The 25,822-nt window shown below is 42.8% G+C and overlaps 1 protein-coding gene across 6 annotated transcripts in view; it reads right to left on the bottom strand.

Annotated features, from left to right (window-relative positions):
* LOC135257120 (kinesin-like protein KIF26A) overlaps positions 1–20,526 on the bottom strand; it is a 49,063-nt gene extending 28,537 nt beyond the window's left edge. Inside the window, exons 1-3 of one of the 6 annotated variants that reach the window (XM_064339557.1) lie at positions 19,984–20,526; positions 18,173–18,424; positions 7,125–7,273 (exon numbers count right to left, since the gene is read on the bottom strand). In XM_064339557.1, coding sequence (XP_064195627.1) covers positions 7,125–7,273; positions 18,173–18,424; positions 19,984–20,118 — 536 coding nt within the window. In that variant the 5' untranslated portion in view covers positions 20,119–20,526. Of the gene's footprint in view, positions 5–7,124; positions 7,274–12,843; positions 13,228–14,602; positions 14,849–18,172; positions 18,425–19,983 lie in introns of those variants that run through there. The other 5 variants (XM_064339558.1, XM_064339563.1, XM_064339559.1 and 2 more) reach the window with 5 other exon arrangements.
* Between the last annotated feature and the right edge of the window lie 5,296 nt (positions 20,527–25,822).

Genomic DNA, 25,822 nt, shown 5'->3' with positions numbered 1-25,822 from the left:
ATTTTCTCTCCGACGTTCCTCGCGGCGCTACAGCGCGCGCTTCGCCGCGGCCGTTACGTGCGCGGTTACCGAGGCGGGGAGACAGGCGGGTTAGCGCTACGCGACGCGCCGCGCGCAGGCTCTCAGACGCGCCGCTAAGGTGTTAAATTAAAAGTCAGAAATGCATTATTCATAGGCCGTCACGAGTCACGCACGCGACTCGCAGAACGAGGCTAACACCGGCGCCGGCATATGCAGCCGCTACTTGAGCGAGTCTGGTGAAAACGAATACCCATATGCGCTCTAAAAAAACTGAATATGCATCATGCTCTGTAAGGAAAAGAATTAGTCTTATGCAATTTTTAGCATAATAGGAATTACACGCATCAAACAGCGTACGCTTAAATATTCCACAAAGTACACGAAGTGGAAGATAGTAGAAGGCTTATGATGGTACATTCATTAACCTCAGAAGGCAAGGTAAATGTAATCCATTACTTAATGGTACTTAGCGATGAATTCCGCTTCGCATTAAAGCATGTCATTCCCGCAGAGAAGGGCGTACTTCAAAAATGACAGGGCCCACGGAGCACCAGTGGACAACCAGCGGTTTGGGTAACGCTGTTATGATCCATCGATGCCTTCGCTGCCACCAGATACGAGGCCAGTCAATCATTTATACTTTATTCTGAAGCGATGCTCGAGACAGCATTTCCCACTTGCAGCAACTAAGTGTGCGCTGATTGACTTTCTTGTGGAAGAGCGGTGTCATATTCCTCCCGAAGAATTTCAGACACCGGCAGACTGTCGTGGATAATAGAGGTTGTATCGATTGCATGTGGTTGCCTGCTCCCTATTATATGACATTACATTGGAATTTTCATTTTTTTCACTACCTGTCTACTCTCTATCTTAGTGTAGTAATATTCTGCATGTATATACATGTACTTATGAATATACATTTACTAAGGCAAGATATAGAAGATATATTTAAACATAAAAAGCTCTCCTATACTACTTATTGCAAATCCCATCTGAAAAATACCTGCCCTTGACTATTATAGTTCTCAAACAATGTCAGGTCATCACTGAACACCACATCAATTTTGAATCAAGGACATGATGTCATCATTTTAGTTTCTCAACATGAGATTCAGGGGTAAGATCAGAACTGGCTCGGACCACTGCATAGTAGAAACAATTCCTGCACTTAAACAGAGCCATCCAGCAGCCTCTCTCACCTCACCTACACCCTCGCCATTTTGGCTCGTAGTTTATAGATCATTTTTGAGAGGTGTTTTGTATTCTCCATACAGAGAATGCTTGGAATTATGGGGAAAACAATGCGCGTGTCTCTCTCCTTGCTCTCCTCTTTAGGATTCAATCCCCACTACCTACAGTATGCTCCTTCAATCACCTTTCGACAGACGGCCAGAGGGAAAAGGAAATCCTCATTAGAGCCCTCACAAAAGAAAACCTGCATTCACACAGTGCCTGCCAATGGGTGCTTCTCCAGCACCAGGAGAGGAGAAAGCGGTGGTTAAGAGCCTCCTCCTAAGCACATTTTCCCACTTGGCCAAGGCATAATAGGCAGGGTTTGTTAGTTACCCCCCCCCACCCCCCCCTTTAAATTAACACCTCATGTGTACCAAGGCAAAATTAAAGCAATATACTACACATTCATTGTACAACACAAAGCAAAGATTATTATTACTTCTGCTAAACCGGCCAAAAAAATTTGGCTTCATGTTAATGCAGTGGGGCTACCAAGAGAAGTTCGGAACACCAGATCAGATGGTGTAATTAGGGAGCTCCTGGCCTTGGTTACCCGGCTCATTTGTTGCCAGTCAGGATGCCAATTACTGCACACGTTTGATCTGTCTCGTCACAATGTGATACAGCGCCTCAGCTTGTTAGCCTTAATTGGCCTGGGAAATATCTCATCCAATCTGCATGCTCACTTAACGAGCATCTACCTGTCCACGCCCACCTCAGCACCACGGGCGAGGGTGACCGCCAGGGTAGAGAAGGGCCGGCGTTCTCGTGCCTGAGGGGCTGACTTCAAGTCACAGGGAATAAAGAGTCGGGAAAGCACAAAATGTCTGACAAAAATAAAATACAAAACAACCGATCGCAGCGGTGACATACCCTGTGTATATTGGTGTGAAATGAGAAAATCCAAAGGGGAATGAATGAAGTGAGGGTGTGTGTGTGTGTGTATGTGTATGCTTGTGTATGTGAGTGTGTGTGTGTGTGCAACAGAGAGATAGTGAAGTGTGCTTGGGGCGGGGTGGAGGCGGGGAGGACATTATAAACTGAGCCAGGTGTGAGTCTCTAAATGGCCTTTTTGGAAACATGCCTAGATATAGCTCAGAAAAAAACAATAGAAAATTATTATTTTTGGTGTTGTCATCAAATATGAACAATACCACCTAAATGATTTGTCCAGTCAGGTGAAAAGAAGCGGCTGGCAACTCCACATGTACCGGAGGAGGCATGTGGTAGTCTACACCCTCCCCAGACCAACAGAAGGATAGCGCATCGACCAGGACCGTGATACACACAGGGAATTGGTATAAGACTAAATTGGGGAGAAAATGGGAGAAATTGGCAAAAAAAGATTTGTCCAGCATTGTGGTATTGTATACATTGTGTTTCTACGCTCACCAGGCACAACCTCAAGCATCCATATCCACCCAAAAACAAAAATCTTTTAGTTGAGAAAAAACTTCCACTTGCACTGTTGGAGTTACTTGGTTTCAGTAATATATAGAGTAATTCTGACTCTTGGACAACAAACACCCAAGGATTACCTTTCAGAAGAGACCAGGAGTATGTCCGTAGTCAAAAGGTGTTAAAGACAGTAGCCATTTCATTTTGTGTATGTCATTTGTGTAACACATTTTATTGGCGATACATAAGGGGTTAAAATAAATCACTTTCAGCTTACTGTGCGTCGTTCTGCCCGATTTTCTCTCCAACTGCTTTTTCCCCCAAGGGCAGGAATTCCACCAACCAAAAAAACACATAAAACAATTAAAGCTGAATGAAAAAAATAAAGACATTCTAATTAAGAATTAAAAAAATGAAAATGCCATTCCCGAAATGAGAAATGAGCGAGAAAGGGTTTTTTTTTTTTTATCAGTTGTGTGTTTTGCTCTGTTGAGGCTTTCCCCCCTTCTCTCCACTATTGAGGTTAGAATAAAAAGCATCCCACTTTATCTTAACGCCCCAGGGGACTGAGGCGGTAAGGAGGACGGCGGAAACACGATGGAGCCGAGCCGATAAACTGCATCCGTCTCCCCGCGCAACAGGCTCGTCCCTCGACAGCGAGCGCCTCTCCGCTACTCCGGTTCCACGCCTCGCGGTTGTCGCAACCCGCTCAGGTACGTGAACTGAATAGGATCTGCCAGAAGCGGGCTCTCAACTTTTTAAGAGCATCGCAGTGTTGTGCTTAAAAATCGCACGGAAGTGGATTTCAGAAGGGTAAAATTGGGCAATGAAATGGGATGGGTACAAGCAGAGGTAGAGTCTTAAAAATGGGCAGAACTATAAATCCTTTACTGCTTTGCTTTTACTTTACTTGAATTTAAGGAAAGTCCCAAGACAGACAACTTGTGAAGTGCATTACCCAGTAAGCCACAGGCTCTGAAAACAAGAACCTTAGGGCACGATAAAAGTGCAAAAGAGCTTTCTAGTGCCACAGTAGTGCTCAGTGCTGCCCACAGTTTGCAAGCTCCTGTCAGGGATAGCCTGAAGCTAAATGAACCCAAAAAATGGGTGGAGCCCATTTGCTTTCCTCAACTCCCTGAAATAAACCAACTATATTGCACTGCGGTTCAGAACAAGCTCATTGGACATTGACTGACAGCACAATATAGCTATATGTCCACTATTGGGGTTTCTGAACTCACATGGTCCTGTCACTTCCACTGAACCTCTCTGAATATCATTCGGAGAACAGTGGTTGTTACTGTAACCCTGGGGATAGGCTCATTCGGAATAACAGAGAAAATAAAATAAACGAACGCCTCCAAGAAACTCTTTCGAACTACAGAGCAAGGAAGCCCTTCTTTCCCTTACAGTTTTAACTGCAGCTGCACTGACAGGCATCAGCCCATGGGAGCCTATTTGAAGAGCAAAGCAGGCTGAACTGCATTCGACGAGCCCTCCGCATTTTCATCTGGGCCGTCCTAAAGGGATTCAGGAAACGCCCGCGTGTCCATAATCAGCCGGTGTCTGAGAGACAAAACCGTCAAAGCTCGTATTGACAAACGATGACTCACGGAACGGAAGAGAGAAAGAACGCTGCCCTCAGCTCGTCTCATTCTTCCACGGGGAAAAGGAGCTTTCTGTTATTATTATTTATTAATTTTCTGCAGTCCGCGGTTGGCAGGAAGGACGTTGTGGGCGGTGCACGTGCAAAATGACCGCTGGCTGCTGGGAAACTCTGTCGCTGATTAAACAACGGCTGCCAAAATGATGCCAGAGGAACCCTGCATACTTTACCCTCTCCTCTACGAACCAGCCAAAGGGCAGGCCATAAACTATTAAGAGATCCACTTTAAATTGCATTATTAATTTCCTTGGAAATACTTACATACAGTGAATTTAACAGCCCATTTATATATTACAAAGTGTCCTACGGTAGATTTATTTACAGAATTAGTTATGGGTTAGGAACTTCACTGAAAGGAACAGCAGCAGCATCACCGCCTATGAACCGAGCCCAGAAACCTTTGGTTTGGAGGCCCTATGTATGTCGCATTGGCACCTGTTCCTGGCAAGCGGGGAGGGCGGGCAAGGGGAAAGGGGTTCGCCTGGTGGATGGACACAGTGCTCCGCTCCAGGAGTTAGAAAGATTTAACGCGAAATTTGAGTGGAGCTCAGGGGATGGTTCAAAGGTAAGGCTGAGCGCATCTCATCCTTCAAAGAACAGCGAAAATGTTCAGAAAGATCTGAGGAGCGGGAGGACGTCACTGTCACACTCTGTTTTATTCATGTCCGGAACTGAAGAGACTTTTGATCATATACCCATATTCAATGAGCATGCAAATCAAGAGTGTGCGCGCACGCACACACACACACACACACACACATGCACACACACAATCACACACACATGCACACACACACACACACACACACACACAGTCACACAAGTACACACACACATAAATTCATTGCTCTGGGGAAAAACCCATTCCAAAGCGTTACCAGGGAGTAAGGATGTTTTCTGTTCCACCCAGCACCACCTCACCTCTTCCTGCCGCAGTTACCGTGGAAACGTGTGACATGCTGCAGACTGAATCAATCAATTCAAAGCGCAGAAATAGCATAAAATAACCAGCTCGTTTTTTTTTTTTCTTTTCCCTCCCACCTTCCATATCAATCTTAACCCGAATTCACTGCGGACCGTGGCCCTGCAGCAACCACAACGCTACATACTCTGTCTCAGAGACACAGCGGGAGGCAGGCCAGTGCGGCTCATCTACCCCATGGCTTCAGGCTTCCTGCTAGGTGGAGCAGAAGCCAGGGAGAGGCCCCTCCTGCCAGGAGCTGAGCCTGTGGAACGCATCTCCCAAACTCCGCCAGGGGGTTTACCAACCGTGTCCTCTTTAAAAGCTGCACTGAAAAGATTCCTTCTTAAAGGGCTCTCCGATATGTTTTTTTTTTTTTAACGATGCACCCTATCTTTGATCTTATGAGGTTCTTGTTTCTGTCCGCACGGTGTGTCTGTTTCGATTTGATTTTAAGGTGTTTCTGTGTAGGTTTTTATTAAAAAGCATCGTTTTTTTAATCACAGTGCTGTTGCGTATATTTAAGGTGGTTATTATTATTATTATTATTATTATTATTATTATCATCCATGGAAGCTCAAAGCAAACTCCAGAGAGACTCCACAGAGCCAAGATGCCAAAGCTCAGAGAAGGAGGCGCTGGTTAGGTTTTGATATCACTTTCCCTGCAAGCCTCCTGAGTTTTTAACACCACTAAAACTTGTGGCATGCCTATTCAATGACTGGCCTTGGGGGGGGGGGAGATCTGATAAATCAGCCTAGCAGCTTTCGGGTTAATTAGCCTACAGCAAAAATGAGTTGCCTATCCGCGGTGGAAAAACCAAGGATGGGCTAGGATTCCATATCTGCAGTCTTAAAATGAGAAATTTAATAGAAAAAAACATTTAGACTGTAATCACCATGTTGTCAAGGAACAATGGTCTGGACATTTTCAAGTGCTTAAAGTATAATTCAAACAGCACAGAATTAAAAGGAGCTTTTATATTGATTGAAGGGATTAAGTCTGAGAGTTAGTCAACAGGTTTTATTGCAAAAGGAAAGCAGTTTTTTGTGTTAAACAAAGATACATCACCTGCACTGATGTTGTCCAATAGTTATGCGAAATGTCATCATAGCAGCTGTCACCCCAAAGGGCACTGCCAGCCATTCGCTTCTCTCTTGAGGAGGCGGGAGGTTTGGCTGCGGCTCTAGAGGGATTGGTGGCCTTGTTGGGGCTGTCCCCTTCTCCACAGCTTTGGAAACATGAAGGCGACACTTCTCTGGGGCTGCCCTTAGAGGACGAACGGATGGACGGACAGATGGACGGACTGACTGATGGACGGACTGACTCACTGTCTCACTCACTTAATCTAGTCAAACTGGCATCATTCAACTTCCAAACAAATGCTCTGTTAATTCTCACATGACTAATCACTGTCCTCAAGCAGACCGTTCACATGACAGCACATGCCTTGATGGGCTTTAGTTCTATGAAATGGTAGCATGAGGCTCCATGTTTGCCATGATGAGCGGAGCTACTATGCAGTGCCAAGAAATGACTTCCATAATCCATTCAGAAGGCTTTCACTTCCTTGGCCATGATTGGTTTAATTCATTGAATAAATGATGATAACACAATGGTCCCACCCACTCACTCTCCCATCACTAAAGGGAAGGCTCTGAGATGCGGTAGCAATCTGCCATAACAGAGCACGGAGCCTGACAGATGGAAAAACTACCACATGCAACCCCCAGAGAAAACCTATACAGACGTGTTCTCTGAATGTGGCTGGCTGTGTCAGCCCCAGGGGACTCTGGCAGCAGGTCACATGACATGCCCCCAAGATGCACGGGGATCGTGTTTTACCTGGCAAAGAAGGAGACGGTGGCGGAGGTTCCCAGGGTGGCGGCAGGTGGCAATGCCACGCCCTGTACCATCTGCATGGGGCCAGTGACGTCAGCGCTGGGGGTCCCCAGGGCCACGCCCCAATCCTGCTCTGCCTCCCTTGTTGGAGCCTGTATGAACAGAAAGGCAAGGTGAAAAATGCATCAAACACATTCTGAAAATAAAATCCTACATAGAATCAATGACAGGAAGCAGCAAGATCCCCTGGCTTCCATTTAAGTCACCATTGCTGAAGAAGGATCACAGATCCCAAAATCCCAGATCTCCATCATAGGTACAGCTATTTCCTCAAAAATACTGATAACTCAGCTTAGACGTGGCCCAAACTTATGACTGCATTTTGAGAAGAATATTCTCTTTTAAAGGCATATCGCTAGTGCCACTGTAGCATAAAACAAACAAAATACAGTACAAACTGCCACTGTAGCATAAAACAAAAAAAATACAGTACAAACTGCCACAAGCAGCAGTCAATGGTGTTTCATGAATAAATCAGAGGCGACAGACAGGTGTAACACTCGAAATGAAAAAGTCACCAGGTGTAATGATGTGCTTCTCTGCTGTAGGGCCAATCAGAAAGAAGACAACACAATACCAAAAATAAACAGCCTGCCTTCCTAGTGACTATCCTTGTGAGCAGGTGAACCAGTCCCAAAGGATTCCACCCACCTTCTCAGCTCCAGCACCAGGACACCCCTGGTCCCCCACGACTGAGGCCTTCACACCCGCAGAGATATATCCCATGATGTGTATCACACTGTTAATTTTGATTTATTTGCTCTATTATAAACACAACTTTCACCTCTACAGTTGGTTTCCTGTGCCTAAATCTCTGGTGTAAGAGGTATTTTTATCATGCAATTACAATGAGTTGAGGGAAGAGTTGAAGTTTCGAGAATAAGAGGAAGAGAATTTGCTTGCTGAAGCCCAAACTCTAAATCTCTAAATCTAAATCCTGACAGACGGTCCAAACTCTCCTCCATGCAGGCAAACTTAATGAGGCGCCAGGCAGCAGGCTGATAAAGCAGCCGCTGAACGGTAAGCTGTCGGCCGCCTGTTTGACAGCCTTGGTCCACGCAAGTGCATGGGATCACGCAGAGTCGCTTCACTGAACTCCCAAGGAAGGAAAACGTTCCTCGCAGCCCGTGTGCAGATGCAGCACGGACACAGGCATCCCTGTTGAATTTCACCCACAATAAGCAATATACAGACCCAATAAAAGGTGAAAAATGAAAGTGCACTGTCTCAGGTGATGTTTATAACAGTCAGTGATTTCAGGTGTATATTCTCCCTGGATGCACAAGCAGTCATTTGTACCCAGTGAAACAGCCCCAGTCTCATTCGTGTCAGAACCAAACCCATAAATATACTGCATTGTCGGAATAAAATGTGAAAGAATAAATTCACGCATGTAAGAGACAGACAGAATGCGAAAAGTGTCTGAAATTTCATCAGAGCTGAGGGAACACAGTTGCGTCTTTACTCTAGATGAACAAGGAGCCAGTCCTGGTCTTACTTTTATCATCTCCATGATTCCTAATCTGAACTAATTCCTAATTCCTAATATTCAAATGAGAAACTTACTTTAACCTGTAAATTAGTTCTAATGAGATCTGTATTAATGAAAAAGGTGAAGTCACTGATAAAATGGAGGCTGCTGAAAGGCCTTTGGTCTCAGGTCTTTGCATGAAGCACATTCGTGGCTGGGTGTGGCAGCATTCAAACTTGATAACCCAAAGGGGAGGGCACTGTATTCATTATCCTATCTCTCCCAGCCAGCCAGAGTATTCACTGTGTCCTAGATTCATGAGCTTACAAAAATAACATCACTTATATACTTAGTGGGCTAACCACAAATATGTGCATCAGCCATATTACATGCGCAAGTACCATATTACATCATTTTACATGATTTATTTGCTTAGAGATGCTCTTATTCAAAGCAACTCATGCAGCTACATTTACATCCAGACAAGTGGATCCTTTACTGAAACAACAAAGGGTTAGGGTGTTAGTACTTTTTGCTCAATGATACAATAGCAGTGTCACACCTGGGATTTGAAACTGCAACCCCAGAAAAGTACCCAGCTGCCTCAAATATCTTGAGATGCAGGGTGTAACAACACTATTTCTCCCACCAAGGAGACACTTTTAACACCATATTTTCACAGTCACATCCTGTAATAATTATTGCGGGCAAGCATTGCTATATTTACCCTCTGATTATTTTAGGCACATGATTAAAATGTCAAACCTTTCCTTGCCCTGATTCTTATGTTTATTTACTGATTTCTCTCAAACAAAGCAAAACAGATGCACAAGAAAATACAGTTATTATAAGGAATTAATGTGTCAAACAAATTATAGCAGAACGGTCCAGGGATATGAATATTTGGGAAAGGTTTGTTTACGTGACATTTGTGATGGCCAAAACACTGACTGGCCAATTGAAAATGCAAAATCAAAATGAGAAACCATTGCAAGCACTGGGAGCAGCAAAAAAGCCCATTGTCATGCAAGCTTTGTCGCCGGAGTAGCCCTCAAATGCATAGCCTGGCACTGAGCACATATCAATCTGTTTCAAATAATCCAAAATAATCCCCTCGCTGACACAGGCAGCAGCTGTGGGAATGGCACACTCTGCTCCATATGAAATAAAGCCAATACCTTTCCGCTTTGAATCCAGTGGCAGCCGGTTGGACCCGGCAATACCTGTTAGCCATCCCTCTCTCTAGCTTATCAGGTAGTCAGAGACACTTTCTTTCCGCATAAAAAAACACAAATCAATCCACCAAGCTTTACTGTACAGGACACAGATAAATTGGTGATGCTCCTCAGAAAAGATCAAAATTGTGCGCTTACTGGTGGCTCAGATTATTGCCTCCATGGGAAAAGTGACACAAAATAAATGACTCCCCTCACACCTTAATCACTTTAAGTCTCAGAAATGACCTTGGCAAAGCTAGCGGGGTTGCTCTCCCTACTAAGAAATTGTAAGGGTGAGTCCCATAGTAGACCCATTTCTTTTTGAGCATCTCCAGTTCCCACCCAAAATTGGAAGGGCCAATCAACTGCAACCACAGGCAGATGAACCCCACTGTGAACCCCACGGCCAATTCGGGAGAGTGGCTCCCCTCTAAAACGTGGTGTTGCCACAGCCACTACTTTTCACACTTCAGACCACAGACCTTTAGAGTCTGTTATTGATGCTTGACAACATGAGGACCAGGGTTGTGCCAATGAAATTCAAGGAACCATGGATGTGACAGTGACTACTGTCCACAGAAGACTTCACAAACAGAACTGCAGAGGCTACAAACCACTAATTAGCCGCAAAAACACGATGGCCAGGTTATAGTTCGCAAACATATACCGAAAAGAGCAGGCAGAGTTCTGGAAAAGGGTCTTGTGGACAGATGAGACCAAGATTTACTTGTATCAGAGAGATGGCAAGAACAAAGTGTGGAGGCCAAAAGGAACTGCTCAAGATCCAACGCCCCTCCCTCATCTGTGAAACATGGTGGTGGGGGGTTATGGTTTGGGCATCTATGGCTGCAACAGGTACTTGGCTCACTTGTCTTCATTGATGATGTAACTAATGACAGTAGCAGCTAAATTAATTCTGAAGTCTACAGAAGCATCTTATCTGCTCAAATGCAAGCAAATGCATCTAAAGTCCCAAACATACTTCTAAAGCAACAAAGGAGTTTTTCAGCCCAAACCCACATCTCATATTAAATGTCGCGAAAGTGCTGACTATGGCCCGCAGCACCAATAAATGCTCCAAACAATACCCAGGGAAATAGGGTTCTAGTTAAATGGCTTGTTCTAGTCTCATCACACAACAGTAAGCCCTCTGATGGACTATATAACTGACCGTGCAGCACAGTGGACTGAAGAGTAAGAACTGTGTAAGCTAGCTGGTTGTATGCACTTCGGTGGAGAGCTTGTGCTTGTCTGTGCTCTCATAAATTTACAGAGAACATTGCAGAAAGAAACAAGCCAAAGAATACCATATCAAATTCCAATCCTTGGTGGAAACTAGATGAATTAAATGCTTATAACTTTTCAAAAGAAGAGTCACCCATTTCTCGACTAACTGAATACGGCTTTACCTATATCAAGAGAACTTTGCCTGAGTTTCACGTCTATAAATCCTTTCTTCCAAAGATCACCTTGATTTCACTTTTGACATTGCTGAACTCTCAACAATTTTTTTTCATGCTTTTTCATTATATTTAGTTAAAACTTAATTTGAAAAATACTGGTACGAGTTTCCCAATGTGTGCCCTAAAAGGTTCCAAGGGTTGGTGAATATGTCTGATTATAAAAAAATGTTTTATTACTTCTTTGAACTAGCCCAGCTTTAAACGTCTAGAAGTTGCAATGTAGCTGCAGATGCAGCTATGCACTGCATACGTACAAATGCAGACCTGAGTGAGGTCTTTAGCCAGCACAGAGGTGGCATTGCACCTCAATTATTTTTGTTATTGTATGCATCTTGACTGTGTCCTTCACAGGTGGGGTCCTTCAGAATCTAAACAGACCAGAAAGGCATGTGCTGGTCCATGTGTGCAATTGTCTAATTAAGCCTCCCAAGATGGACGGCGGATGCTATGTTTCCAGGAAGGTGAAGCTTGAGGTCTCATCGCTGCTGGGAGACAGTATTTCTTCCATTCAAATTATTCATCTTTCTCACTGTCTCAGTGCCCTGGGGAAGTAAACTTTCAATGTGTCCTGCTAAATTTGCTGCGTGATGAAGCTGCCTCAGACTCTGCAAATCAGCCTTTTCTGACAAACTAACTGATGCTTCCTTCAGCTATTCTAACACACACATCCATCGAGGCACAATCCAAAAGTACAAATGATACACTTTCAAACACAGAGCACACTCTCAAGGGCTGTGGGGGATCTCGTTATAACAAACAAAAAGCTCTGGGAATGAAAGAACATGAGTTTCTGGCTGCCTGAGCTTTAACTACTATAAACAAAACAAATGTTCCAGACTATGAAAACAACACAATCACAACTCCACCAGCTTTCACCACTCCAAAAAATACTCTACACGGCCAAAAGTATGTGGACAGCCCTTGGCCTGTTCCCTTAGTTCCAGGGAAGGCACATCTAAATGCAATGGCATTCTAGATGATTCTGTGCTTACAAATTTGTGGCAACAGTTTGGGGAAGGCCCTTTCCTGTTTCAGCATGACAATGACTCCAGGCACACCGCAAGGTCCATATAGAAATGGTTTTGTCGAGATTGATGTGGAAGAACTTGACTGGCCTGCACAGAGCTCAGACCTCAATGTCATCCAACACCTATGGGATGAATTGGAAAGCCAACTGCAAGCCACACCTAAAGCTCTTCTGGCTGAATGGAACCAAATCCAAATCCCAACACCTAGTATAAAGCCTTCCCAAAAGACTGGAGGTTGTTAAAGCAGCAAAGGGTGGACCAACATGTCGAATGTCAGGTGTCCACATACTTTTGGCCTACTGGTGCATGAAATGATGGAATAGCTCTCTTGTTATAAAGTTTCAGAGTTGCTTTCTTACACTGGTTCCAGGAGCAATCTCCCTGCCACACTGATACAACCCTAATTGCCCAGGAAACTGGTTTGCAGTGCTCAGTGTGTTTCAGAACTCTGTCTTTCCTGGAGGAGTAAGTGGCAGGACCTACCAGGCAAGGCTGAAACAGGGCGCTCCACGCGCCCTCGTGGCGGCACAGGGACCGGGCCGCGAAGGAGCCGCGACCGCCGGCTGCCGGCCCGTTCCCCACCGTCGCCCGGACGCCGTGCTTGCGGGCGCCGCCCTGCCGCCCGTCCAGCACGGGAGGATGAGCCCGGTGCGGGGAGGAAAACACCGTGACCACGGGGAGCCCTGAGAAGGTGGCGGGCTGCAGGTCAGGCATGTCTCTGCCGGGGCTAGGCACCGCTTGGGGAAGCCGCCGGATTAATGAGCGGTGGGAGGAGCCACAGAGCCGACGGGGGCTCTTGCCCACATTCTGCCCTCTCAGAGGGAGCTCGGGTTCTTGGACCTCTGAAAAGCCCGGGCAGTCCCAATTCTGTAAAGACACGGCAGCGGAGCGGTTAAACCGAAGGACTCAATCCACTCATGAAACACTTACGTTTTCTGGCCTGATCGATTTCATCCATCTGAAACCTCCAGGGTCACGTTATCAGGATCAACTGCATTTATTTTTTTTTTTACACCAGCGGTGCAAATGGCCATTTGTGAAGCACAAGCCCTCCGTATACTGACATTCCCTGTGGTCTTGAATCTAATCTGACCGTTCCATTGTCACCTGTGGCCAGCATTCCCATGATATCGTGTACAATTGGCCATAGCATTGCCTAGGGAGGGAGGGTTTTAGTTGGCACTGGGTTCTCCCATCTCAGCGTATCCACCCATCACTGCAATGGTCTCTAAAAATCTGGAAAGCGCATACAGGCATGTTCTAAAGCGCGTTCTGCCAGTCACTGCTTATTTTCACATTGCAGTCCACCAGCTGAGCTGCACAGCCATTGCTATTTGTGAGTTGCTCTTATTTCAGGGGAAATCCTGAGCAACACTGCCGCCAATTGTACATCTCCCTGTGGGAGACCCAACCACAGCTACTTGCATGATTTAGATTCAATGAAAAATGCTGGAGACGGGACAATGCACAGGGCTACATAAATCATCTACGTTACATGTCTGCAAAATTAAAGCAGAATTATAGTAAAGGACAAATTAATTTAGCACACTTAACAGATACGAGTAGGTCTTTGCCAGAGTTTCATTAAATGTACAGTACATTTGAACTAGAGTACAAGTGGTTTCCTACAGTGGTACTACAGCTATCTTAGAACACCCTAGAAACATTTTGAAATGTCTACGACTGTCCAGGGCACACTATGTGTCTAAGAGCCTAAGTGACTAAGCAAGATTTAGTAATGTTATGCAAAGGCCATCCAGACTCACACTGCCCCCTGTGTGCAAATAGAAACAGAAGATGCTCCTGGACACTAAAAGCAATGGACATGTGCCAGACAATTGTAAAAACAAAAACAGGTTCATTAAGCCAAATCATAGTATAGAAAATACTATATATACAATTTACCGTATTATAACTTAGACCTGTTTTCCAATGGTGCGCGTTGAGAAGGAAACTGATTGTTTAAAGGAAGTTAAAATCAGTTTCAGCTACTCTGTGAACGCATAACTTTGCGCGTGCGTCTCCACTACAGTAGTCTATAACACGTTCGTCTAACACCTTGTACTAACTGCACAGTTAACTAATTATGCATTGCTCATTGGTCCCTAAGTGCACGTGTACAATAACATCGTAGAGTTTTTTTTCCGTGCTATTTCTACTTCCACAAATCAACCGTTGGCAAAATTGTCCACAAAATATTTATAATCTAACAAAAGTAGCGCGGAATTTAGTTTCCATTTACCTCCAGCAAAAGACAACTGTAGAGTCGCTTAATCACTAAAGGCGCAGCCGGTAGCAGTGATCTGGATTCCGTCCGCGGGCTTGATCAACAACATTCTGTCTGTGTGCCACACAAATTCACTAATGGAGACGGGGAAGACACCGCCCAGACTCCCGCGACATAATACATGACCTCACCCGCCGGCATTACCTCGCTTCCAACAAGTCCCAGTGCGTCCTGGAGTAACATAACCCGAGATTTCTTTGCAACCCACGCATTTCCACCCTTATTATTACTGGTTTAATGGAAATGCACAATAGAAACCAAGATGATCGTTATAATATCTACTGGTGCGGTCGCGCTTTTGTGAAACAGGGTACAAAATTTAGTTTAAAATCAATTTCGTTGTGTCCGTGTTTTTTTTATTTAATGGACGTCTAACTTCATTACCCACATGCCCATCCTCTGATATCATATGACTTCAAAACATGTTTCAGTTATTGCTGTCCCAGCATCCCAAATGTTCGTTTGGATTTATCATCTTATCGTATCGTCTACTTTGTGAAACAGGACGTCTTTCATTTAATATAATTTTCAATTGCTACTGTAGTTTGGTGAAGAAGCGGTATTTGAAAGAAACAGAGAAAATATGCATGCACACTGGTGTGTATTGTCTACTGTAGCATCTGATTTCCACTGATTCTTACTTGTCTGTCTTATTTCAATACCATGGACACATACTTGTTTAAAAACAGTATTTAATGTGTATTTCCTTTTCCTAATTGGTGAATCCTTGTATATATTTTCAGTATTCTAGATCTCCTGGAACACGCATGTCTATCTTAATGTTTTTTCCCCCCCTCTCGCATATACAATGTATAAACAGAATGACAAAACCCTGCATTAACGAAAACTCCAAAAAGGCTTCACAGAAAATTTCATGCAAAATGTAACTATTTAAGTACTGAATATGGAAACTATCTCCAGATTAAATCAGAAGGCAGTGTGGTTTCTTGAAATATAACATAATTTTTAAATAAAATTCTTCTATTTTATTATGGTACATTCTCTTACAGTTATCAAGTTAGAGAACATATAATAAAAGATAAAATTTAACCAAGAATCCTAAGGAAGGTTTTTAGGAACACAAAGCACAGATAGACTTATTTGCCTTAATGAGGATGATTTATAAATGGACTATCCAATGAAGAACCCTAATTTTCACCTAAAATAGAAGCAAGAGCAAAAACTCAGAAAGAAGATAGCAAGAGATTATAAAGAAGATTATAATTTCTCATAAAATCAGCATATATTTCTATCCAGTTCACCTACAGAAAGATGGGAGGGAAAAAAGCATCAGCCGTCAGGAACTTTCAGGTGAATCTAATACAGCTCATCTGTCAAAACAGCAATTTTCACAGGTGGCTTTAATTACAGCTTGCTCGGGTACTGAAATTTGAGAGGCAGTTGTTGAATCTGCCAGCCACTTCAGCCTCGTTGGTACAATTTGTCAGTGCCAATGAAAAGTGCTACCGCCTAATTCAACACATCACATGACCACCTGGGCCTTTGAGAAGATAACACTTTGAGGAACAAAGGGAAGGGGGGAAAACCCATTTCATTTATCAAAGTGGCTCCAAAATAGGTCAAGGGGTTTTTAGCTTATCGAAGCGACACAAACAATGATAGAAAAAAAGCTTCAGTCTTTTAAATTTTTAACAAGTTTGTACTCTGCCGTTTTCTCCCTCGGTTTAAATGCCCGATTGTGATTTTCAGCCTGTCTCACTGTTGCCAGCATTCATCTTGCATTTTAAAAGACACACACTAGCATAGGTGTCTGCCTCTCGCCACCGCTTCTGTTCCGTTAGCCAGCTGAGCTGCATACTTAATGCACTGGAGGACTGCACAAATGGAGCAGACAGATTATATATCTTTGACCATGACTGCGGTTGAGCACTGAGGTGGGGGATAACTGCCAACCAAAAGGCATCACATCCTGGGCTAAAGGGCTACAGGCCACAGTCAGCACAAGTAGAGTCAACTACGCCTGACTAATCCATAACTAGAAACATCATTGCATCGAGAACTTCACGTCAACACATTACACAGGAGACCCCCAATGCATTCTATGAACTACAACTAAAGATTAAGACTGTATAGCCTAGTATATTTATGTCATTCATGGCTTTAAATTCTTTGTAAAGCCAGTGACAACTGCTTCATGTATTTCATTTTGGATGCAGTGATCACTTTCTCTTGCTCATTTATTGACACCTGTCAGTTGTTAAGCTGTTGTAGCAAAGGATGGTTACTGCCTGAATGAACCTAGACACCATATCTTGGAAATATGCAATGATGGTGACTGAATTTGGCTTTTAAACCAAAGCATATTTTCTCCATGATGTTGGCTTTTATCCAAAGAAAATTATTGTGAATGGGTTAAGATCACACCAAGGGACAGCACCCACCTGGGTGAGCCATAGCAACCATTTCTATTTAAGGACCCTGGCTGCTGGGAATTGCTCACCAGCATTCATAATGGCTCCAGAGATCTGTGGGTCTTTTCAGGGCAAACGCCACAGAGTGATGCTTTTGCTCTGCTGTTACCTGAACCTTGGTTTTGCCCTGCAGCAGGATGGTGAAATGTGCAACACTTTCCAAGACAAAGAGCCACTTCCATGGGACATTAGCTTTCGTGTTGTTTATGATGTGTTAAACTGAGCAGGGAAAAATCTAAACTTTAGTAGCGAGTAAAGAGCACTAAAACCTGAAGAGATTATACAATCCTCTGCTAGGGGGTCCAGGTGGATATGTAGACATTTTTATGTGCTTTGCACTCCCTGTTCTTTGCAGTATCTAACCATTAAATCGTTTTAGCACTCATTAATTGGCTAAACTCAGCACAACAGGGGCTGATGCTCCTGTCTTCAATGGCAGGGCAGTAAAATACATAAATTATGGCAGGTGTGCAATCTTTGCAGATGAATGGTAAATGGACTGCATTTATATAGCGCTTTTACCCAAATCGCTTTACAATTGATGCCTCGCATTCACCAGAGCAATTAGGGGTTAGGTGTCCTGCTCAGGGACACTTCGACATGCCCAGGGCAGGGGATCGAACCAGCAACCCTCCGACTGCCAAACAACCGCTCTTACCTCCTGGGCTATGTCGCCCCCAGTGAGGCAGATTGTAGGAACCACAGTTCTCATGAGCCTCCATTAGAAAGGTAGACATATTCCTGAATCCATTCCATTTTTGGCCTTTCTTACTCACTCATTCTCCTTGAAACTTTGAATCCACGTGATGATTTAAATTACAATATATAATTTTCTTTTATATTAGTATGAGTTATTCACCAAAATCCTGGACATCTTACAGCTTCTAATGTCCATGCAAAAATGACTTAATTTAGTGCTGTTCCAACTCATCTAAAGCTTTTTGAATGCATTGCAGTGGTTCCTAGGGACACGAATCGAGGTGCTTTGACAGCGGCGGTCATAGCGTCAAAGTGTTAAATAGAAGAGATCGATGAGCACTGACACATCCCCATTCATTTTCTGTTGTTGGTAGAATAACTCAACTTTACAAACCTTTTCTGACTCTGGATCAGTCAAGTCCAGTGCTTGCATCGTCGGGTTGGCGACGACCTGACATCGTTTACACAAGTTGCTTTTGTCCTCGCTACTCTCGGAGGGACAGTTCTCAGATATGCATGCGCTCCCAGAGCCCTCCGGCGGTGGCCTGCTGCAGCGCTGAGTTTCCTCCGCCGAATGAAGAAGCCTCGTCCTCGTGCTTTTTTCATGAGACAGCGGGTTCTGTACGTCGGAACAAGTTTCAGGAATCTTTTCCGAGAACGAAAATAAAAAGGTGAAGAAAATAGAAAAGAGTGGAAAACATTTGAACATTGAACATTTGAGATTTATTGTTCCATGGGTGTATAATAAGACATTTAATTCAATTAATAAATAGCTTGACAGGCAGAACTGTATCCACAAATAAACTGCGTCGTCTCTATCTCCACAAAGTACGAGGCGTAATGGTAAGCCTAAACATGTCCTAGGCCACCTCTATGTATGGTTACAAACTTTCAAGTAGCCTAAAGTCTGTATCAGCACGGTTGATTTATACACGGTAAAATGCCCAGTGTTAATTCAAGTCTAACGGAGTTTATATTGGTCCAACTGGAACCACATTGTCAAATATGACTGGAAAATCGAAACTCCGTGCAGTTTACTTTAGCGTCATCTCCTGGACACTGTACGAAATAGATGCTTAACGATCACATTTGAATAGGTTACCTGGGCAGGTTAAATATTTGATTGTCCATATTGAAAATATAGAAATGATCGCTCTGCCGTCAAAATACATCCCTGTTATCGCTGTCTTACTCTAACCCCTTCAAATAGTGTGTTTGTGTAGACTGTAGGGACTTATGTACCTAAATCAGGGCATCTAGCAAGGAATTAGAAAATACATGTTAAAAAGACGGCAACCAATAGCTTGACATTACAAACTGGAACTCCAACCTGTATAGGTCTATATGCCATCACGTATGACACTATACTCTATTTTATATGTTTACTTTTTACAACATGATTTGTAGCATATGCAAGTTTTCGTGTGTTTTACAGTGATGAGCAAGTTGTGTTGTGGCACGAATCCTTTGGTTTTGGTTTTCTAATTATGCAATATGATTATTTAAAGCCATAGCCATATCTGTGCTCGAGAACTCACAAATTGACCGTCTGCAAAATTTTAAATCAGAGAGACCAGGGTCAGCCAAGAATGTTTGGTTGAATAAGATTGTGTGCCTCGAAAAGTTCTCGAGAGGGTGCATAAATGTCCGACACTTCATAAGTAGTCTGTCTGCTCACATGACTCCGTTAGAGTTGAATTAACATTTTAGGACATTGTATTGTGTACAGAGTGCGGTAGTTAAGGTACACAGTATAGTATATTGTTTTACTTATTTAAACTGTCTAAGAAAATGAATATAGGCCTATAAAAATATGTAAGCTCCACAAGCGAAAAGCAAGAACAGCTACAATTTTGGAATGCGTCCACTGTTCCTGGTGCTGAATGCTCGGTAGCTGGTCATGGGAATACGCTGACAACAAACGGACACATTTCAAACAGGAACATGTTTTTAATGTGCTCATTGCAGATTTATACATGTGGTGACCAACAGTTATCCCCCTATTCATCCTATTCACCTTTAGTTATCCTGATCATTGCTACTTGTATTGTAAAGTGTTGCCTCGGTGCAAGTAGAATGAGCGAGCTTTATTTTACAGCCAATTAGCCTACTGTTGGTCAATTTGATGAGCAACAAATTTATTGCTCAATGTCGGATTTTGGTTCAACAAAGTTTTTCATATTGTTCCGTTTGGGGTGAACCTACCTTCGGGGGTCTTTTCGCAAGGTGACTTGTAAATCCAAAAATGATATCCGAGTCCAGGCATCTTGCGCCCAAATCAGCGATAGTCCGTGTCGCCTTTATAGTCTTAATACCCCTTGTGGAATCGTGCAAATCCATCAAGGAATAAGACTTAAATACTGCCCTATCCTATCGGTCGGGCATATTGCTTATGGCCGTGATTGCATTTGTGTTTTTGTCCACCAAATATCGCACGGGAACTTCATCCAATCAGTATCCGTCTTTTGCAAATCCATTTATTCTAGGACCATATTGAGATGACGCTCCTAAAATGATTCACCGAGGCAACCGACTCTACAATGACTTTTGCCTTATCATATTGTCCAGCCAGGTTTTCCAATCGATGCAATCCGTTAGTAAATCCCAAAAGTTGCATATGTTTTATTTTATGCCCTCTGACTTTTCGGGTGGGGTTGTACCTCTTCCATTTCGCGCAGGAATGAAATGACATCTTTACAAAGACTCAACGTTCCTCGCCCATTCTTCCCCTCTCTCCCTCTTTAGCCTGTCACCAACTCGTGTGGTTGTCACACGTTCACTCGTTCAGCGTCAGTCATTCACTCGATGCATTATGCGCACATTTTGGCAACTGTTTGTGTCAAAATCCTGTCGGGTCAACATGTCCTCGTTTTGAATTATAAGAACATCACACACTTTTAAGTGTGACCATGCATTTAAATGCGCGGACCGGTTATAGCGAGTAGTGCTAGCAAGGTCCGTGTATTTAGACCAAATTAAAATTGAAGCAACAAAATGCGACGCAATCTAGTTTTATGGCTTTGTTAAATATTCTGCGCCTCCACTCCCACCATTCGAATCACAAGAGGAGCTGTTAATTGGAGTCTGTCTGCCAGAACGCACTGTCAGACTGCCTGGCAAGGAAACCTGAGGTGTTGCGCAGGCAATTAACACGTAAATCATAAAGTCCAAGAATGGCCGCTCAAAACCACAATGCTGTAACTGGATATTTTGACTGGACGTAGTCCAGTGTGTCATGCATAGGGAATCTTGCTTTCATTAGAAAGAGTGTCATAACTTTAAACTATGCGACGTTCAAAGTTTAATGTTAGTCAAATACATTTTCTCAGGATCTGAAAACTTTTGAGATAGGCCGTTTTGTGTTTTGTGTTATTTATTTTATTTTTCTATATAATACCAGAGTCCACAAAAAAGTATTAAGGGCTGCATGATGTCTGTAGTCAGTGCAGAGAACATGCTCAAGCTGCTGAGTAGCCTATGCTTAACCCTCGGGAACACCCCGAATCACTGCAATGTTGGAGCCCCGAACAAAACTTTCTCAAATTTACGCACGTTCGTTTGGTATTCTCTTACAGATGGAGATCATACTTTAACAGTGTTTGTGATTTTGTGACATTCCTTGCCTCTCCAGTGAAATAGTCGAGTGTGAGACGTGTATCTGAAGTCCAAGTTGGGTCACATTTATTTTGTTAACATCACAAATTCAACCTCAAAACAGATCATAGGACAACATAAACAGTCCCATTTTGTGTCTGTCTGTCTGTGTGTATCTGTGTGTGCAAGTGTGTTTGCATGCATGCCTGTATGCATATGAATTTGTGTGTAAGTGAGTGTTTTCAAACTCCTATATGAACTTAATATTCCAGTTTCACCCATTAATTTCCTATTAATTAATTCATGAAACACCTAATATTTAATAATAGTGGTGATAATTTATATGTTCAGATGCCTTGTGTGGAAAACTACAGCCTTATGCTAATTAGATGAACAAAACTACATTTCTGATATATGAAATTTGTAAATGAGTCAGATTTGACCAGAACAAACAGGTGGGTTAATTGAGTAGCTGAAATGTTTTATTATTGTGAGGCTTTGAGAGGGAGATTTAGATAGCGTTGGAATAAATAACATTCACATCGCATTGACTTAGTCTCCGTTCTTGACACGCACATGGCCAGTAACCATCAAAATGATGTCATTATTTTGGACAGGCTTTGAATAATTTAGATCTTTACAGAAAACGTAGAGAACGCCCAACCAACTCTGAGCTGGCTGTTGATTGATTGTTCTTTTAATAGAACATAGAGTGCATTTTGATTGAGAGAAAACCTTTAGGGAGGCATAGACTTGGAGCCTTCACTGAAGAAGATGAGTGAGAAGAAGACTCACTCCTGCAATGAATGTCATTTATAGGGGAAGAGCGTTTGATAATCTGAGGCACAAGCCATTTCATTTATTTTATAATTCATATGTAAAACATCTTTTAAAATTCCCTTTGTATGTATTCTGCACATTTTTATACTGACTACTTTGCTTCCAAGGAACCTTAAAAACTGGAACATGGCATCACAGCATAAAAAAGAATAGTTACAATTTCACATTTTCGATTTTAGTAGAACTACATCTCCCTTGATAAAGGACTGAAAAAGTCAAATCTGCTACTGAAGTTGTCCCTGTTGTGTGGGGAGCACTTGATTTGATTTGATTTACTCAAAACACAATAAAGGACATAAAAGGATACCAACATCAGACCTAAACTACAAGACAAGTGTGCGGAAGAGGAAACAAACCCTAGTGGGCTTACAAGAGTCCTCTCCTAATTTATGATACTTAACACACAATAATAAAAATCATAGTATAGTAAAAAAAAAAAAAAAACTTATAGTAGTCATTTCAAAAGTATATGTGGGTGTGTGTGTGTGTACATGCAGACATGTATGCATGGGCGTTTACTCAGGTGAGTGTGTGAGCATGCAGTCATGGGTGGGTAGGCTAAAGCAAGTAGGAGAGGAGCAGAGAGAAGACAGACAAGTTTAAAGAGAGAGAGCAAGACAGAGAAGAAAAGGGAGAGAAATAGAATACACAACATCTTCAGATAAACTAATGCATAAGGGTCCCCCTTAACTTGTGTTTGAAGTTCAAAAGAGACGTAGCTGTTTGTAAATTTGCTGTATACTCTTTACATAAATGTGCTCCTCTGTGCTGAGCTGAAAACTGGCAATGAGAGGAGTGAAAGAGAGGGAGATGTAAACTACTGGCATGTCTCGTGTTATATGTGTGAGCTTGAGAATTTAGGTGGAGTAGACTGTCACATGGTTTGGGAAGGACAATATGAATATTTATACATGAAAAGGCATGTTACATGAATGTCTCAATTAAAATTGGTTGTACATTCACCTTAGTAATAAGTGGGGATGATGGTTCGTGAACAGTTAGAGAGAGTCATTAGTCGTACAATTTTTTTCGGCAAGATGAAGATTCTGTGAAGACAGGAGGGGAATGTGCCAGCCCATGCGATATTGCCATATGGAAGATATGGCTAAATGCAACCATGGTACAGAGATAAGAGACAAGACTGATGAACCAATGGATGGAATTAATCACTAACCAGGGAAGAGGGGGTCAATGGAGTTTGTTCTATAGGAGAAACTCACAGGCTTGACCCTGGATCCCCTGTAAACCCTTGCTCAAAAGGACAATGACATAACAACGTATCAGCACCACGGAGAGCGAACTTGGTCAATCCTCTGCCCAACTCTACTGACACTGCCTGGCTGAAATTGTATCATTTGACCATTCAAATTCTGAAAAAGTTTCTTAAAATTAAAACCTTCTCTTACTTAGGGTGTTGGCATACAAATTAATTTTTGTATGGGTAGGAAGGCAAGACTATGAATTATTGTTGATGTACAGTCCAAGTAAGCATACGGGGGAAACAGATGGCCTATAGTTTGAGGATCCACAAATGTTTCCGTAGGAAACAAAAATCATGTTTAAGAAAATCCCATGCGCATATGCGCGTTCTTCCGCGCTGGCTTTGTGTGCCTTGGCAGATATAAAATCCTATAGAACTGAAGAGGGCACTAAACGGAACTTCTTCCCAAATGCAGAGAGAGGGAGAGAGACAGAGAGAGAGAGAGAGAGAGAGAGAGAGAGAGAGAGAGAGAGAGAGAGAGAGAGAGAGAGAGAGAGAGAGAGAGAGAGAGAGAGAGAGAGAGAGAGAGAGAGAGATCAGGATTTACAAATCAATTTCCTTATTTTAATAAATACTTTGAGACAGTACAAAAACGTGCAGCCTAAACAGGTGATTTATTTACAGTAAGAACGGAGTTTCAAGAAACGAAACCAAGTTAGTAAACCCGTTTACTGTTGAATAAAATAGTTTTCTTCGTGGGACATGTGGTAGCCGAAACTTTCTTTACAAGCAAATGAAAAACAAACTCCAACTTGTGGAATTATCTGAGTCTTCAGCTGAAGGTTTCTAGGTAGATCATTTAAACTGAAATGAAACCGACTGTCTGTTTTCCAGAAGTCCATGCTTTTAGCTGGGTGAACAATAAGCAAATAAAATACCTTTTGCCAAACACAAAATTACGATTTTAACAGGAGCTTGACAGAAATTGTAATTCACCATACTCTATTCCTTTACTTCCTGCCTTCCACTCTTCGAATTTGTTCGTTTTTCGATCACCGTCTCTCACCTTCTCTTGGAAGCTAGCATCCCTCTGATCAAGTGGTCCTAAACATTTCACAATTTGGTAATGAACTGTTGAACTGTTAAGAACCACTCGACCCGAGAGATCAAACTGTCCAGAACGATCTTCTTAAATCCAGGCGTGGAACCATGCTTTAAGTCAGCTTCTGCTTGTGAAGAAAAACAAGAGAAATGTTAAGGAATGCTCGGTTCTCAGAAGCGAGAAAGCTTGTGATTCCTGAACTTCACATCGCTTCTGTCCCGCACGTGTCGACCATAACTTCGCATCCCCGTAATGTAAGGTTTGATAGCTCGCAAGTCGGTATACAGCCCCATACGCCTAGTAAATATGTTAAATGTTTACCCTGTGAAGGGAGCGGGCTCCATGTCAGCTGTGTCGTTCATACCGTACCTGATCGCCTCCTTTTATGCACCACTCGCAGGTAGGCAGTCCAAACAGGTCCTATGATTCGGATAGGAATGAAGTCGTTGCCGGTCTGACCTGTATGGCGGGGTTCCCATAGCACCGAGGACGACTTTCAGAAGGGAGAGAGCGGCTAACGCGCGGTGGTGAACGTCAGCGATTCGCTGTTCACCTGTCGGACTGGTTTGAGGCGAGAGGGCACTCCTGTACACCCGAGAGAGCTGCACCCTCAGGCTCTACACACCAACAACACGGAGACACACAGGAAGCAGATATATATATTTTTTAAACCGAGCCTCCGCAGGACAAACAAATGCTATTATTTAGTTTCTTTGAATCTCACTTCGATAAATATATGCCTTTAATCATCTACAGTATATACTGCACCTTAAAAACTGGGAGGGTACTCTATGTTGACTTCTATACCCAATAAAACATATAATAATAATTTATCTCTCGCGAATATTCTGGACTCCACACTAGCTTGGACTGTTGCGCTTTTGATGTATTTCATGCAAAGGTGCAATTCTTCAGTTTTATCGCATTTGCATTTTTAACAGCAATCCAGATGGCGTTGGTTAAACGTTTTGCTTTGTTTTGTGACCCTAGACACCAACATAAATAGCTGGGTCTCTCAACCAGTGAAAACTTGTATAATTCTGTACACATGTGCATAGTAAAATGTCCAGAGTTATTTCAACTTTAACAGAGTACATATGAGTCCAATAGGGACCACATGTACTCTGTAAGAGTTGATTTAACACTGAACATTTTACTGTGTACCTGCAATTTTCATTAAATTCTCCTTCATTGAGAAACTGCCCATGCCATCACTATTTTAGCTTCTTTATTCAAAAAGACTGATGGTACACTTTATAAATATAAAACATAGTGCTTGGCATTAAAGAGATGAAATGCATTATATT

Source organism: Anguilla rostrata, chromosome 6, assembly GCF_018555375.3.
Source record: "Anguilla rostrata isolate EN2019 chromosome 6, ASM1855537v3, whole genome shotgun sequence".
NCBI lineage: Eukaryota > Metazoa > Chordata > Actinopteri > Anguilliformes > Anguillidae > Anguilla > Anguilla rostrata.
The sequence above is the reverse complement of the archived record's forward strand: the minus strand, read 5'-3'. Positions and strand labels throughout refer to the sequence as shown.